The sequence below is a fragment of the Tinamus guttatus genome, unplaced genomic scaffold (genome assembly GCF_059628265.1).
Source record: "Tinamus guttatus ecotype Peru unplaced genomic scaffold, ASM5962826v1 Tinamus_guttatus_pri_ptg000653l, whole genome shotgun sequence".
NCBI lineage: Eukaryota > Metazoa > Chordata > Aves > Tinamiformes > Tinamidae > Tinamus > Tinamus guttatus.
The window spans coordinates 101401-115759 of NW_028289187.1; the positions used below are offsets into that span (position 1 = coordinate 101401).

The following is a 14359-nucleotide window of genomic DNA, read 5'->3' on the forward strand; positions in this document are numbered from 1 at the left end:
TTTAATAAAACAGTAAAAGTATTAAGAAACGAAGGTCAAACCTTGTAGTCCAAACCTTACTTCAGTAAACTTCACCAGATCCTTCAAACAGAATTAGATTTTTCTTTTTGCTTGAAATGTTAGTAAAGGTTCTTTGGAAAAGTGCTGGAAAATGTGAGCTCACTAATGAAAGGGAAAGGCAACCTGGTAGCAGAGGCCAAGGTACCATCTTTGCCTCAGTTTTTGGTGGGAGTTCTGCCCTTAGCAATACCAGGTTCCTGAAACCAGTTGAGGATGTCCAGGGCGAGGTGGGCTCACCTCAGTAGGGAATGCCTGAACACACTGGACACACACAAGTCTGTATGTACCCATGCAAGCTGTGTGAGCTGGCCAGTGTTACCCCTCGGTAATGGGAAATGTCACAGATAGGCCAGAGATTCCCAAGGTCTGAAAGAGAGGAAATGTCAACCCCACTGCCCACACTGAACTATCAAAAAGGGCAAGAAGGAGAATTTGAGTCTGTCAGCCTCACGTTGAGGCTGGAATATGATGGAGCCTGGGAATGTGATGAAGCTAACAAGGCATTTCCACACACAGAAGGGCAAGAAGGTGACTAAAAGTAGTTAACAAGAGTATATGAAGGGGAGACTATGTGTGGCTGACTTGGATAGCTTTCTGTGAGGAGTTAAAGGACTTGCTGGATGAGAGGAGAGCAGTGGATGTTGTTTGCCTTGCCATAAATGAGATTTTTGAAGCTCTCCCATAACTTCATTGACAAATTGAAGTACAGACTAGACAAGTTGCCTGTGTTGTGAATTGAAGACTGGATGAACTGCCAGGCTGGGATGGCTGTAACCTGTGGCATGAAGTCCAGCTGGAGGCCACTCACTCATGGTGTCCTCCCAGGTGGATACTGGGCCAGTACTGTTTGATATCTTCATTAATGACCTAGATGATGGGACAGTGTCCACCTTCAGCATGTTTGCGAGTGATGGAAAACTGGGAGTAGTGATTTGTAGACCAGATATGAACAAACTGGAGAAACGGGTTGATAGAAGCTGTAAGAAATTCAGTGAAGGGAACTACGAAGTCCTGCACCTGAGGAGGAGTAACGCCATGGAGGTTATTCCTGCATGTAGAAATGAAGTGGGACAAGTGGCTGGAAAGCAGCTCAGCAAAGAAGGACCTGGTGGTCCTGGTGGACTCTAGTAATGCGCTCTTGCAGCCAAAAGGGATGACATCCTTCTGAGCTGCATGAAGCAGTGTTGTCCTTAGGCTGAAGGAGGTGATCCTTCCCCTATGCTCAGAACTGCTGAGGCCACACCAGGAGTGATGTGTCAGTAGCCCCAGCGCGAGAGAGAGACAGATGTACTGGAATGAGTCCAGTGAAAGGCCACAAAGATGTTGATGGGACTGGAACATCTGGTGTACGAGGAGAGGCTGCGAGTGCTGAGCCTGTTCAGCCTGCAGAAAAGCCTGAGAGGGGATCTTACAAATGTGCCTACGCATCTGAAGGGAGGGTGTAAAGATGATGGGTCAGACTCTTCTCAGTGGTGCCCAGGAAATGGACAAGAGGCAATAGGCACAAGGCGAAGTTCAAGAAATTGCACTTCTTTTTTTATAGTGAAAGTGTCCAAACACTGGAACAGGCTGCCTAGAGAGGCTGTGGAGTCTCCATCCTTGAAGATGCACAAGACCCAAGTGAACACAGCCCTGACCAACCTGGTCTGTGTGACCCTGCTTTTTGAGGAGGGCATTTGGACTAGTCGATCTCTAGAGGTCCCCTCCAACATCAGCTATTCTGTGATTTGATGTCCTGTTGAACTTCTATTATTATTATTTTCAGTTTTGGAGCATATGGCAACATACTGATCATTTTACACAAAAGTCAGTGGATCAGTTTCAGATCTGATGAGCAAGTTTATGTATGATTGCTTCTTATAGAGTGCTAAAGAAAGCAGTGTTTCTGCTTTAAATTATGCAATATTTTAAATCAGTAGCTAATATAATAATAGAACAAATATACAAAGCACTCTAACCCTGTCTTTCAGTCATGGCCTGTATATGAAGAAGTATATAACAAAATGCTTCACCTTGCTGCATTCCTAGAGCTGCCTCGTTTTCCAGATATAACAGACAGCTGCTTTCTTCATCCAGACATGTTGTGCATGAAGTACTTGATGGAAGCTAACTTACCTGGTAAGTATTTTCTCAAATCTGTACAGATAATATATTTATTTGGCATGCTAACTCTAGTGAAATTACTTGAATTATTGTTTTAGAATTTCCTATTCTTTTCCTTCTGAATTATACACATTTAACTTTGAAAGATATTTTCTTTAAAACATGCCTACATCATACACAGTACTATTTTTGAGAGGCTTTGGAATACATATTTTATAAACTGAACTTTAATTAAATGGTATTCCTGAGTGTCACTGTTTTAGAGTTCTCCTTAATCCACACCTTTTAACAACTGGTTTGCGTTCCAGCTTTGACTGCTTCGTTCTTTTATCGCTTAACATATATGTTTCTAAGACAGTGTTTTAAAGGACTACTTTGTGAATCCTAATTTTCTGCACAGACAATAAATTTGAGTGATTTGTGTGCATGTGTGTTATTTTCCCCTTTCTATTAAAAACAAGTCTGAGGAATTAAAAGAAACCAGCTCATTGTGAGATCTATATATATAAACAGAAGGGAAAAGTAACTATTAATTGAGTTACTAGCATTAATTTTGCTATTAGCAAGTTGCAAAGCAAAATACTCCGAAAAAATCCAAAAAGAATATTTTGTGCTTTGTATTTTCTTTGCAATTAAATGTTTTTATCATGTGGAAACATTTTATTTTCTATTTGAAAAATGGACTACTGTTGTTATATAGCAACTCTTAAAAATAAATTAAGTAATGAATTGGCACTGCCTCTTAGGATGTTAAATAATAACAGAGAGTTCATTTAAAGTATCTGCAGTAAAATGAAGTATACTGACAATATTTGTAAAAATGTGTATTATATATTTTGGAAGTGCTCTCGTGGTTGTCAGTTTTTGTTTAACCTCATATAAATGAAAGGATGAAAAAGTAGTTCGTACTGAACTCTCTGTAAGGAGCGAGAGAATACAAAGTAGAGATGGATTAGCGTTGTACTTAGTCATACATTGCTAACCTTTGTGGAATCTGATGGTGATGTAACGACTCTTGTATTTCTTGCTAAACAGGATAGGTGAGAAATTTGGGGGATTTGTATGCGTGAAAAATAAGCATAAAGTAATGAGAGACTGTATAGATATCATACTGCTTCTTTTGGAGCTGTAGTTGTTTCTTTTTTGTTGTTTTTTAATATATACCATGCTAGCAAAGTTGTTAGCCTTTACAATGCAATGCTAATTTTAATCTAAATTAGGAATGTCTGTACTTGAGCCTGCTGTTTTGTTGGGGTAACTGCTGAGTGTCGTCTGCTGCTGCGCTGCAGCCTAGTGCCGTCCTTGCCTGTGTGCTGGGTCTCCTTGCGTGCAGGAAAAGGGTTGTGAAACGGTAGAGGATCTTCTTTTTTTTTTTTTTTTTAAAGGTTGGAGTTTAAATGTCTTCATGTAGATTTAAGATATGATTTCCTGGAACAGTGTTCAGGGTGATCTAATAACATAATTAAAATAACATCCAAATACTATTAAAAGTGTGCCTTTTTTTCCCTCATGCATATATAATAGGTCACAACTGTTTCTTTATATAAATACAGTGAAGATTGCTTAATATTTATAAAAATATTAGTAATAAAAATGCTTTTCAGCTAGGAAAAAAATTGTTGTCTGATGGTTCCAAAACTTATGAGCATTTTTTTCCTCAAATCACTAACATGTTTACATTGAAAAAGTGCTTTTAGCTTGTCTCAACATGCTCATTTTGTATCTTTATTTATAACAATCAGATGAATTGCATAATTGGACTTGTCGAGTGGTGAAAAAGATCCATATAGGAGAAGTGGATTTCCTGACTTTTGTGCCTGGAAATAAGTCTACAAGGAAAGTGAAATATGATGTTCTTGCTGCAGCAGTTATTGTAGTGGTGCTCAAATTACTGTTTTTACTAGATGATAACTATGAATGGTAAGTGTGCAGGCAAATATGTATCAAAGCCCCCAAATTCAAAAAACGCAAGTGCAAAGTATTTTGTCTTTATTGTTTAATGTATATACGTGAATTTTGATTTAGTTCAGTAACACACACAAAAAGAAGACTTGAAAGGATCTTTGTCCTTAAATATTACTTATTTTTTAAATCATCAGTTTAAATCTGGAACTTGTAGTGAAAACGGGGGTACAATTTTTTTTTTCAGTTGTTTTTGAAATTTATAATTAAAGTCTTAAATGTGCTGTGTTTGAATCAACAAAGTAGTCAATTTGATTCTTTTTTTTCCAGGCTACTGTCAGACTTTGCTGAAGAAAGAAATAAAAACAACAAAGAAGGTACATAAATATTCTAGTGGAAGCAGTCTGTTATTGACTGATTTTGTAAATGAAATTACTTTGTAATCAAGCTTGAAAAAAATTATTGCTACTGATCGTTAAAATGTGAATGTTTAGCATTCATTAATACTTTTTCGTTATTTCTTTTCTTTAGAATCTGTATTTAAAGAAAAGAGTGGATCTTGCTTGCATTAAATTGACTTGGTTTACCTCTGTATTTTTATTGTACTTGATGGGGGAGTTACATACATATCTTGCTAGATAACCTGTTTTGCTTTTTCTTTTGCGTGTTTACCTCTTTTGTTTAGAATTCTGTCCTTTTTTGTAGGTAAAGCTAAATGCTTACGCTGTAAAGAGGGAACACACTTTGATCATAAATAGCAGATACTTATTAGGGGCATCAAACCACATTTACGATAAAATCCAAACTTGTTTAGTCATGTTAAATAAAATGTCTTAGTGTGTAACACATTTCAGATGTAATCTATTTTCTTAGTCTAAATAATCCTGAGAGAGTGTGGAAAAGCTAGCAGCAATTAAGATAGGAAAGATAATGGTGTGAACATGGTTCTTTGAGGGCAAAAAGACTGAATCAAAGATTAGAAGTCTTCAGGAAAATGTTCCATTGGTTTTATCCAGATCACACTTGAAGATAAAACCAAAGGTGTGTTACAGGGATTTATGTTTTGGACTTTCCACCCAGTTTGGGGTTCATTTTGACGCTTGGATTACTTTTTTAAAATTTAAGTCCATAACAAAATGAGTGTTAGCAATGTTAGCAAATATTAGCCAACGCCATTATTGCTTTTTCTAGAGAAATGGTCATCATTTGTGATTTAAAAAAAAAAAAGGCAAACGTAACTGATTTTCAAATAGATACACAAACATATTTTCTTTTTCTTTAGTTTGCCTTGAATAGTCAAAATACGCAATAGTGACAACAAGTAGAAACTGCACAATTCTGTACAAGCTGAGGCTCGAAGCCATTAATGTCTTAACAGAGTTTCTCCCTTATTAACCAGTCTCATTGCCTTTGGGAGTTACCAGCTCATTCTTTGCCCACTTTTTTTAATCGAGTATTTCAATGTTTGATTTTCACTGGAATAGTTCTTTTTCTAGCATTCTTTTCTTCAAGTGGCAGGGGAAGAGAATTCAGCTCTTCCATTTTTTTCAGGACAGACCGCAACTTGCACTGTAGGTGTTTGTAGGTAGCTAGTGCTTTTGTGCGTGGTTGTTCTTGACCTGCATGCATATACACATCTCGGTCACAGATTTTATTTGAACATAAACAATATTCAGTATTAGAGTTGTATATTTTGCAGTCGTCTGAACTGTATCAGCATAAGACTAGGAGCACTGGTCAGATAAAAGGTTAGTATAGCCTAACATGGTGCCTCCAATAGTGGGTTTGCTTGTGACATGTTGAAGGAAAGAGTAAAAAGACAAATGTAAAAACTTTCTTCCCTAGACTGGTCTTCCAAGACTCCATGATTAGAAGAGTTCATAAGAGAAGTTGTAACCACACCTTTGAGTCTTGAAAGAAAAATGGTGTTTTTTTCTTCCCTGCATTTGTCTACCACTTTTTAAATCCATCTATATTATTAGCATTTAAAGCATCCTATGCCAGGATAACTTGAATAAATCAAAATGTAGATAATAAAAAACACATATAAGCTTGCATAGTCACCTTCAAAACAGTCTGAACAGGTAGCTGGCAAAGCTAAGCATGATGCAAGCATCACATGCAGTGCAACTGGGGTGGTGGGGAAATGCAATGCCTGGTTAATTCACAATGCAGATAAATCACCCACGGGTAAGTAAGAGTTGATTATACTTTTAAAATCATACTCCATATCTATCCATGGCTTCATCTAGGATTCTTATACCTGCTGTACCCTGCTGATTCACTTCTGTCCTGTGCCTCTTTGGAGCATCGGTGATAAACATGATGCTAAAATGCCATTTCCCTTCATGGTTTTGCATGTGTTAGTAAATACTTGTTCCCATATCAGTATATGAAGTTCCTGTACTCATAGTTAAGAGGGAGGCTGATTTGAAGTGCATACAGTTGTCAAATTGATCCTTTCTGCCCTATAACATTTCACAGGCAGTAGGAACAACTGTGGAGTTGATCAAACTGATTGAAATCTCATGTCTGATCTTCTTTAGAAGATTATTTATATTTAAACTTGATCTGTAAAGTTCCATTAATACATTAAGGTCAACTTTCAGAAAGATGAAGGCCACTTTACATTGTAGAAATCTAGTTCATTTGGCTCAACCTCTGAAAATGAGGAAGGTTTGAATTGTGCTAAATCTGTGTAAACTGTATAAAACTAAGGAGCTCCTCCACAGTTCTTAAGACATCCTCTTCTTTTACTGCATTTCTGATTTTCATTTTTTTTGGTAAATAAATTGCTAAATCAAGTATGTCTTCTATGTGCCTTAAACATTAGTTTTGTTTTATAAACTGAAGAAATGAGGTCTGGTTGCATGTAGACAACCTTTTCAATATTACTTGTTTCTTTTGTTTCTTCTTATACTTTGAATTTTAATGTAGAATGTTTTCTTCAGATGGTCCATATTTCGAGTTCAAAAAGTGGTACAAGGTTCTAAAAAAATCTTTGGATGTGGAACAAAAGAAAATGGATGAAGAAAAAGCCAAGTAAGAGTTTTAAATATATATGTGTATATATACACATATATATATTTATGTTTTTGATAGTCTTACAAGAAATTGTGACTCCCCACAGAAGTTGAAAAGTTTAGGAATTTGCCACATAGTTTGTTACAGTAAGCTTGGGTGAATTAAACAGTTAAGTGCCTATCTTAGTCTTCTATTTACACTCATAATGTTTACCCAGCATAATAATTAAATACTCACTTTCTGTGACAAGTAGCTTGTACAATCAAACAATTAACTGATTACAATAAATCTATGATTACATGCCATAGTTTGTCTACTCTGGAAAAAGGCTTGCTATATACACAGTGTGTGGAAGGGACCTTACTGACACTAACCATTAGATTATTTTAATAGCTCTAAAACAATTTGTAAGAAATTACTATTCTTTTATCGACTTGCTCCCACTCTCCTTTTCCTTACAATTTCATTTTTTGTTATTGATAGGTGTCTGTGGAGGTGTGAAAAGCCACTGTTTTATTCAGCCAAGAAAAAATCTAAAGTTCTTAAGAGAAGGCGTGAGTAAACTTTGCCTCTTTGAATCAGTGCAAAAATCTGCTCCAACTTTTCCCATCAGAAAAAATCTGCAAGCCTTAACCATGATAACATTTACATCCTAAAATGCTTCCCCTTCTCTCTTTTATCTCTGTGCTCAATTAATGTACTATTTTACAACTCAAGGCTGGAATTCGTCAGTCAGACATTTCCCTAAAGTTTAACTCAAGTTGCCTTTGCCAAATTCCCTAAATGACCTACTTAACCCAACCTGAGAATGAGAATTCTGTCCTCATCCTCACCGATTTGTTAGTTGTCTTTAGATAACTGTGCTTGTCATGAACTGTTGTTGCTCTGCCATGGCTTTTCTTGTGCCTTTCCCCTTTACTTCTTCATATTTAAGAATGTGCTTTGGTAGATCCTTTATATCCTTCCTTTTCCCACTCATTCTTGCAGTCTTCTATAGAAAGTGAGGAAGTTTTGTCTGAATGTGACTTTGCTTAAATAGCTAGCTATATATGGCCAGAATGAAGGTCCATCTGTCCTGTTCTAGAAGTTCTAGAAATATCTGTAGGAAAATGCGTTTTTTTTTTTAATCAGTTAAACACATGGACTGTGAAAATAAGGGAAAACAGTTTTATTCAGCCAAATTTAAAACTTTCATTCTGTTTATCTAGTAAGTGAAAGATAATGGGAAAGAGATGATAAGAAGTATGGCAAGTTACATTTTTCCCTTGATGTACTCAACCAGTTTCTGGCAGTGACTCTAAACAAGCTATAACATCATATTTGGTTTGAATGACTCTTGATGGATTTCTCTTGCAAGAGAGTAATTATTTTTTTACTCTTCTCAGCATGATGCAGGAGAGATCCTGCAGTTGTTTTGTAGATTTTTTTTTTCCAAACTGATCATTTACTTGAATGCCCTTTAGTCTTGTGTTTATTGGATAAAGTGAATAATCATTCATTGTTTGTAATTTCTCCTCTACTCTAGAGTCCCCTTTTGGTTCTGCTTCTTCTCAGAGAGAAGCAGAAGAAGCCCTATAAAATGCTCCCACTAAGAAGAAAAATGTGGCGTGTTTTTTGTTACTAGACAACATAAAGTGTACTTCTAAGGCTTTCACAAGCCATGAGGAAAGATAGTGGTTTTTTCTCTTTTCTTGCATTTTCTCTTCTTTTATTTTCCAGTGGGAACGTGCACAGTGAAACGTTTAACTTTATATCTGCATGTGTAGAAAAAGAGATGACCTTAATTCTGATTCACAGGAAACTAGTCAGTAAATCTTGTCAACTCTTAAGTAATAGCAGTTTAATATAGTGAAAGGCATCCTGGCCTGCGTGTGCTATCAGAATAAAAAATATCAGCAGTCTCATCGGTTTTACTGCCTTTACTGGGCAAGATTTGGGAGTACCCCAAATACCTACTATCATATGTAATATCATATGGTATGAAAGACATGGTATTTTGATTGGTCTTTCAAAATCTTTCTCTGAAATATACAACAGACTTGAATATTAAATAGAAAGGAAAAAACATACAGGCTTTTAGGCTTTCTCAGTGTATCATGCACAGGGGGAAAAGAAAAAAGCACTGATAGCCTTTTTTTCCCCTCTGTAAATCACCTCTAAACAATATTCTAATACTTTGGGGTTTTTGTTTGTTTATTTGTTTTCTATCTGTACAGAAATCGTTGTGAACTTACAACATCAGTTTGGCAAGCTGTCTGGTTCATGGCAACCTGCTGAAAAGCCAAATCCTTCAAGTTTTCAGTTAAACTGGTCTGAAGACAACACAGATGGGAGTTGTTTTCATGGGCATAGCCTGAAAGGAATTTTGCAAGAAAAATGTGGCTTGCTTACAGTCATGAACCCTGACTATTGGCTCTGTACAGTTAAACTGTGTGCTGAGAAGTAAGTATTCAGATTGCTAAGTGTATGTATGTGTCTGCATCTGTGTGTGTGTGTGTTTGCGTGTGAACGTATATATATGTGTGTGTGTGTATATACAGGTTGGAAAGTCCTTTTTTTATTAAAGAGAAATAAGGAGGTGTGTGCACAGTTACGCATTCACATATAGTTAAAAAGGGGCTTATGCGCCATGGTTGGTCTTGGACTGGGTGTAGACAAATTATATGAAGAGTGATCAAAGTGAGCTTTGGAGAGGAAAGATGAGACAAAATCAGCAGCTGAAGTCACATGGCAAGAGAAGCAGCTAGGTAGGAATAGTCACTTCTGTCTTTGCAGCATGTTAGACAATGCTGTTGTAGCACGTTTTTCCAAAAAGTGGAAAAGCTATTCCCCACACAAACCTCCCAGGCTCTCCAAAGAAAAAGAAATAGGAATTCATTTTCTAAATGAATATGCTTCTTTTTGTGCTGACCTTAATCAAAATTAATGTTTAAAATAGCAATTGCACTCTAATTAAGCAGCAATTTATGCTTCCAAAATATATTTCAAAATAAAATGATTGGGCATGAGAAGGAGACTATTTCATCTAAACATATCAGCTATCAACAGTTCAATCTTCTGCAAGTAGACTGGATTAATTAAAGAAGAAATTGGGGAAAACGAAACATTTTATGCTATGAAGAACATGGTGTCTGTCTCTGCAGAGGACTGTTCTCAAATCTTGACTTCACAAGCAAAGTAGAATTTGATCTTTTAATTTTCAACTAAGTGCATCTCAAAACAGTCGTGCTTTTTTTTGTATAATTATTTTCTTTAAATAACTAGTGGAATTAAACAGAAAGGGGAATGATAGCCCAGCTAACCCAGCCTTGTGCAGATTCATGTGTTCATACGAGTTGCTCGTCTGCCTGCTTTGTGCCAGGCTGGTTGCTCCTCCTTTCGTACATTCAGCTCCCCTGCCAAATTCTGCAGAAAACAGTGGCTACTGCCCCCGTGGCCAGGACAGTGCAGAGAGAGGGAGCAGGAGCCCTGCCGAGGGGAGGGAGGGCTGCGTGAGGCAGTGACAGCCCCAGCTGGGAATGGGAAGGGTCTAAAACCTTGTTTCTCACTAAGTCTCCTGGTGGTGCAGATGAGGTGTCTGGGTTGTTGGCCAGTTTTTGGTTCCGTCACTGTTTGTACAGTGAAATCCTAATCCAGAAGATAAATGTGCTGGTGAACCTCACTGACAAGGACGGGCTTTGCGGAGGGGCTGAATTCTCCTCAGTTCTGATGTGTGCACTTGGGTTACGTTTCGAGGAAGGAGGTCAGGCTGTGCTACAGAAACCTGATTTCATATCAGTGTGTTAACATCTTAAATCATTATCTGATATATAATTCTGCATGCCATGCTTAAGAGAGCAATAGCTCCTACAAAAATTTAGCAATACATTTCTGAAAATATTCTGTGTATGGCCTTTGAAAATAACTGTGTTTTATATCCGTGCAGTTTTATGGGTTTTTTCTTCTGTCTTTTTTACTGGATTTATTTGCTTATCTTTATTTTCCTTTTCACATTACCTTTCACATATCCACCGTGACAGAAATGGGTTGGAATAATGTAAACACAGTGTTATATTACAAGAGCTTTGGTTGTATGGATTCATTCTTTGGTATGAACAAGAAGCTTTTCTAAGGGGAGGAGGGGTAATAATCCTTTGACCACAAATTTGCGTAGATCTTATATACACACTGAATGAGTAGATAATTCAGTGTGTTTGTGTGAATAATCTTTTCATGCAAAATCTGTTTTTTAGCCTGCATTTTCATATTTAATGTATTAAAATGTTAATGGCAAACTGTCATAGCCTGCATGAAACAAGATTTGGATTTAAAACCTTACCAGTTAAATTTCCCATTATATCATTTGCAATGCAAGTAGTTAATTATACATCTGACACTTACTTAACTTTGGAAAATAACATCTACTCCCTCAGATAGGAGGTTTTGGCCTTTGTGAGTGTATGTGTGTATAATGGAACTGAAAACAAACTTAGAAATTCTCTAGAAATCAGTGTGGTCTACCTGGGATAGAGAAATATTTTAATCCTGTGACTGGTGTATGATTTGATTCTGGGTAAAGCTGAGGTTCATAAAGTTGTTGGTCATGTGTTTTTATATTTTATTTTCTTGTAAAGCTTAAAATTTAAAACAATTCTGAATCCATTGGGTGTCTAGCTCTTTATTTTAAGTTAATATATGATAATGTATTATAACATATTATAATGTATGAGAAGTTTTGAGAAAATTTGTTTTTTTCTCCCCTTATTACATCTGAATTTACAATCATCTGGCAATTTTTACTAGCTTTTTTTTTAAAAGTCTGTTAAAGTAAACAGTTCAAAAAAAAAGAAAACTACAAAATGGGGGAAAAAAAGTGTGTGTGTGTGTGTGTGTGTGTGTGTGTAGGTACCCCTGTGGAAGGGGTGGCTGTAACCTGCTAGGTGCTTTGCAGGATCGATCTGATGCCTTTGCCTCTGGGTATAAGGTGTCATCTCTTCCCAGCCCTCCATGCTGTCAGCTGGAATGCGGCACCTGAGCTCCTGTAATTGCAGAGCCTCAAGTTTAAGGCTAGTACATGACCATGTGGTGTGTTCTTCGCTTGTTTTTAATTATATTGGCCAGAAAATGCACATTTGGTTCAGCCAAAATCTTCTAGAAATTACGCTTGCATTTGGCACTGCTTTGAGGTGAAGGGGAGAGAGGCTTTGGTGTCAGCCACATCTTTTTCACAGAATCCCAGGATGGTTGAGGTCGGAAGGGGCCTCTAGAGATCATCTAGTCCAACCCCCTGCTCAAGCAGGGACACCTAGAGCAGAGGATGGACCTGGGATGAGAGAGACTTGGTTTCAGATTCCCTCTCTGCCTGAGGGAAGGGATTTAGATAAGGACTTTGCTCCCCAAAATGTGGCTGGCAGGAGGCTCTGGAGTGGGTCTGTCTGTTGCTCTGGTTTAAGGTAAAATGTAGATGTTTATTGGGCCAGAGGGAGTGAGCAAATGACTCCGTAGTCTGGTAATTAGCACGCTGCCCGTAAACGGGAACAGGCGGGTTCCAGGCCTTGTTCTCGTGGATGTTTGAGGCTGTCGTTCTCAATCAGACAGAGGGGAAGTTTAAGTTCTCCACATCCCAGGGCAATGCCCCAATAAACTGACCTATAGGGTGATTATCACCCAAGTCCCTATATGAATGCAAAAGTGTGTATGTTTATTTATGGGAAATAGCTCGATCTTAAATTATTTTCAGCTCACCACATTTAACCAAGGCAAATGCTAGACCATTTTTTTTTCCAGTTTACAACACTAAACCAAGAAATAATACTGCCCTGTTACTGATCATTTGCAGAGTCTACCCATTCTGAGGTATCTTCTCTTCCGTTTGAGTTTGATGCTTGGTACCAGTAAGACCAGTGTGCTATTTCAGCTCCATATTTCATCAGTAAAATTACCTGAAACCTTCTGAAAACCTTTGCCACGACAGCGGTAGCCTTCCTCGCTCTGTCAGCCTGACACGGCCTCCCCTGTTGCTCCACTGGCCTAAATCAAGCTTTTCTTCTCTGTTTTTGGATTTATATTTAGCATAGAAAGGCAGTTGGCAAGAAATGGGCTGGTCACAGTTACATGGCTGAGTGGTAGCGAGGAGGGAGCGGAGCCTGGGAGAGTGTGTGCAGTGGAGAGCCGGGGAAGGAGCCCGCTGCGTCTGCGTTGTGTGGTCTCAGTCTTTTCAAAAATAGCCTAAGGAGCCATTTTTACACTTTGCTACATGTGTTAAAATGCTAGAAATCAGAGTTTCAGGTTGGTTCTGGAAGTGAAGGGCATGTCCTCTGTCTGGCTCAGTGTGATCCTGCTTCGCCGTGCAAGACGCTGTGCACATGCCTCTCCCTATCTGCACCATCTCTGGGTGTTTCTTGTCCTTTAAAGTTTTGTGGGAGTGGATCCTTTTGCAGAATTGACATTACAGGCCAGAATTGCGATTTGTGGAATAGATAAAATGTGAGGGTTTTTCTGTAATTGCACTTGACTATGTATGTGCTAACTAACTAAATACCTTCTAATTTAGAGCTTTTCCTTTTGTTTCAGGTTCTGTGGTCATCTGGCTCATTACAGAGATTTGGACTTTCCCGCGAGTTATCATTTTGTACTAAGGTTATTCTCCTTTCTTCTGAGGATACAGCCCTCTTACATCCATGAAGAAGTGTGTGCGATAGAACACAAGCTTTTTAATAAAAAGCTCTATAAAAAGCCAAAATACAAACCAGGCCAAAGAAAATAGGCCTAAAAAAAATAGTAGTATTCAGACCATGTAAATACAGGACTCGGTTCCATCCCAAACCATGTCATCACATCCGAACTTACACTGATCCTTCTGCCTGCATAGAAATGAGATAATGCAGCAGTGCTGAGACCTACTTCTGCACTTTAGTTGTGCTATCATTTACCTGTAATTTAAAGTCACCAGTTTCCAAATGGGAGAGTTGCTAAGGAAACCATTTACCAAAATTTATTTTCTCATTTTGCATCAGAGTCAACAGGAAGCCATGAAATTAGCATTTTGACTAATTGTACATACTTTGCGTGCATACTGGACAGCACGTTAGCATCTAATTACATTGTAGGATTTTGCAATTAAAACGCTATTTTGTTACCTACTGGTGTGTGACAGCAAATACATTTCTAGAAAGTCATATTTACTTTTCATTGAAATACTGTGCTACCAAATAAGAGGAACGGGTGGTTGATGTTTTCGCTGCGGTGATTTGTTAAGTCCTTGTTTCTCCACAGTCTGTTCTGGAGAGGC

At 37.8% G+C, this 14359-nt stretch overlaps 1 protein-coding gene across 1 annotated transcript in view; it reads left to right on the forward strand.

Annotated features, from left to right (window-relative positions):
• TAF1B (TATA-box binding protein associated factor, RNA polymerase I subunit B) overlaps positions 1 to 14061 on the forward strand; it is a 40173-nt gene extending 26112 nt beyond the window's left edge. The window contains exons 9-15 of the mRNA XM_088536247.1: positions 2031 to 2178; positions 3906 to 4083; positions 4396 to 4442; positions 7017 to 7107; positions 7573 to 7643; positions 9306 to 9532; positions 13642 to 14061. Of these exons, the coding sequence (XP_088392373.1) occupies positions 2031 to 2178; positions 3906 to 4083; positions 4396 to 4442; positions 7017 to 7107; positions 7573 to 7643; positions 9306 to 9532; positions 13642 to 13752 (873 nt within the window). The 3' untranslated portion in view covers positions 13753 to 14061. The remainder of the gene's footprint in view (positions 1 to 2030; positions 2179 to 3905; positions 4084 to 4395; positions 4443 to 7016; positions 7108 to 7572; positions 7644 to 9305; positions 9533 to 13641) is intronic.
• The last annotated feature ends 298 nt before the right edge of the window (positions 14062 to 14359 follow it).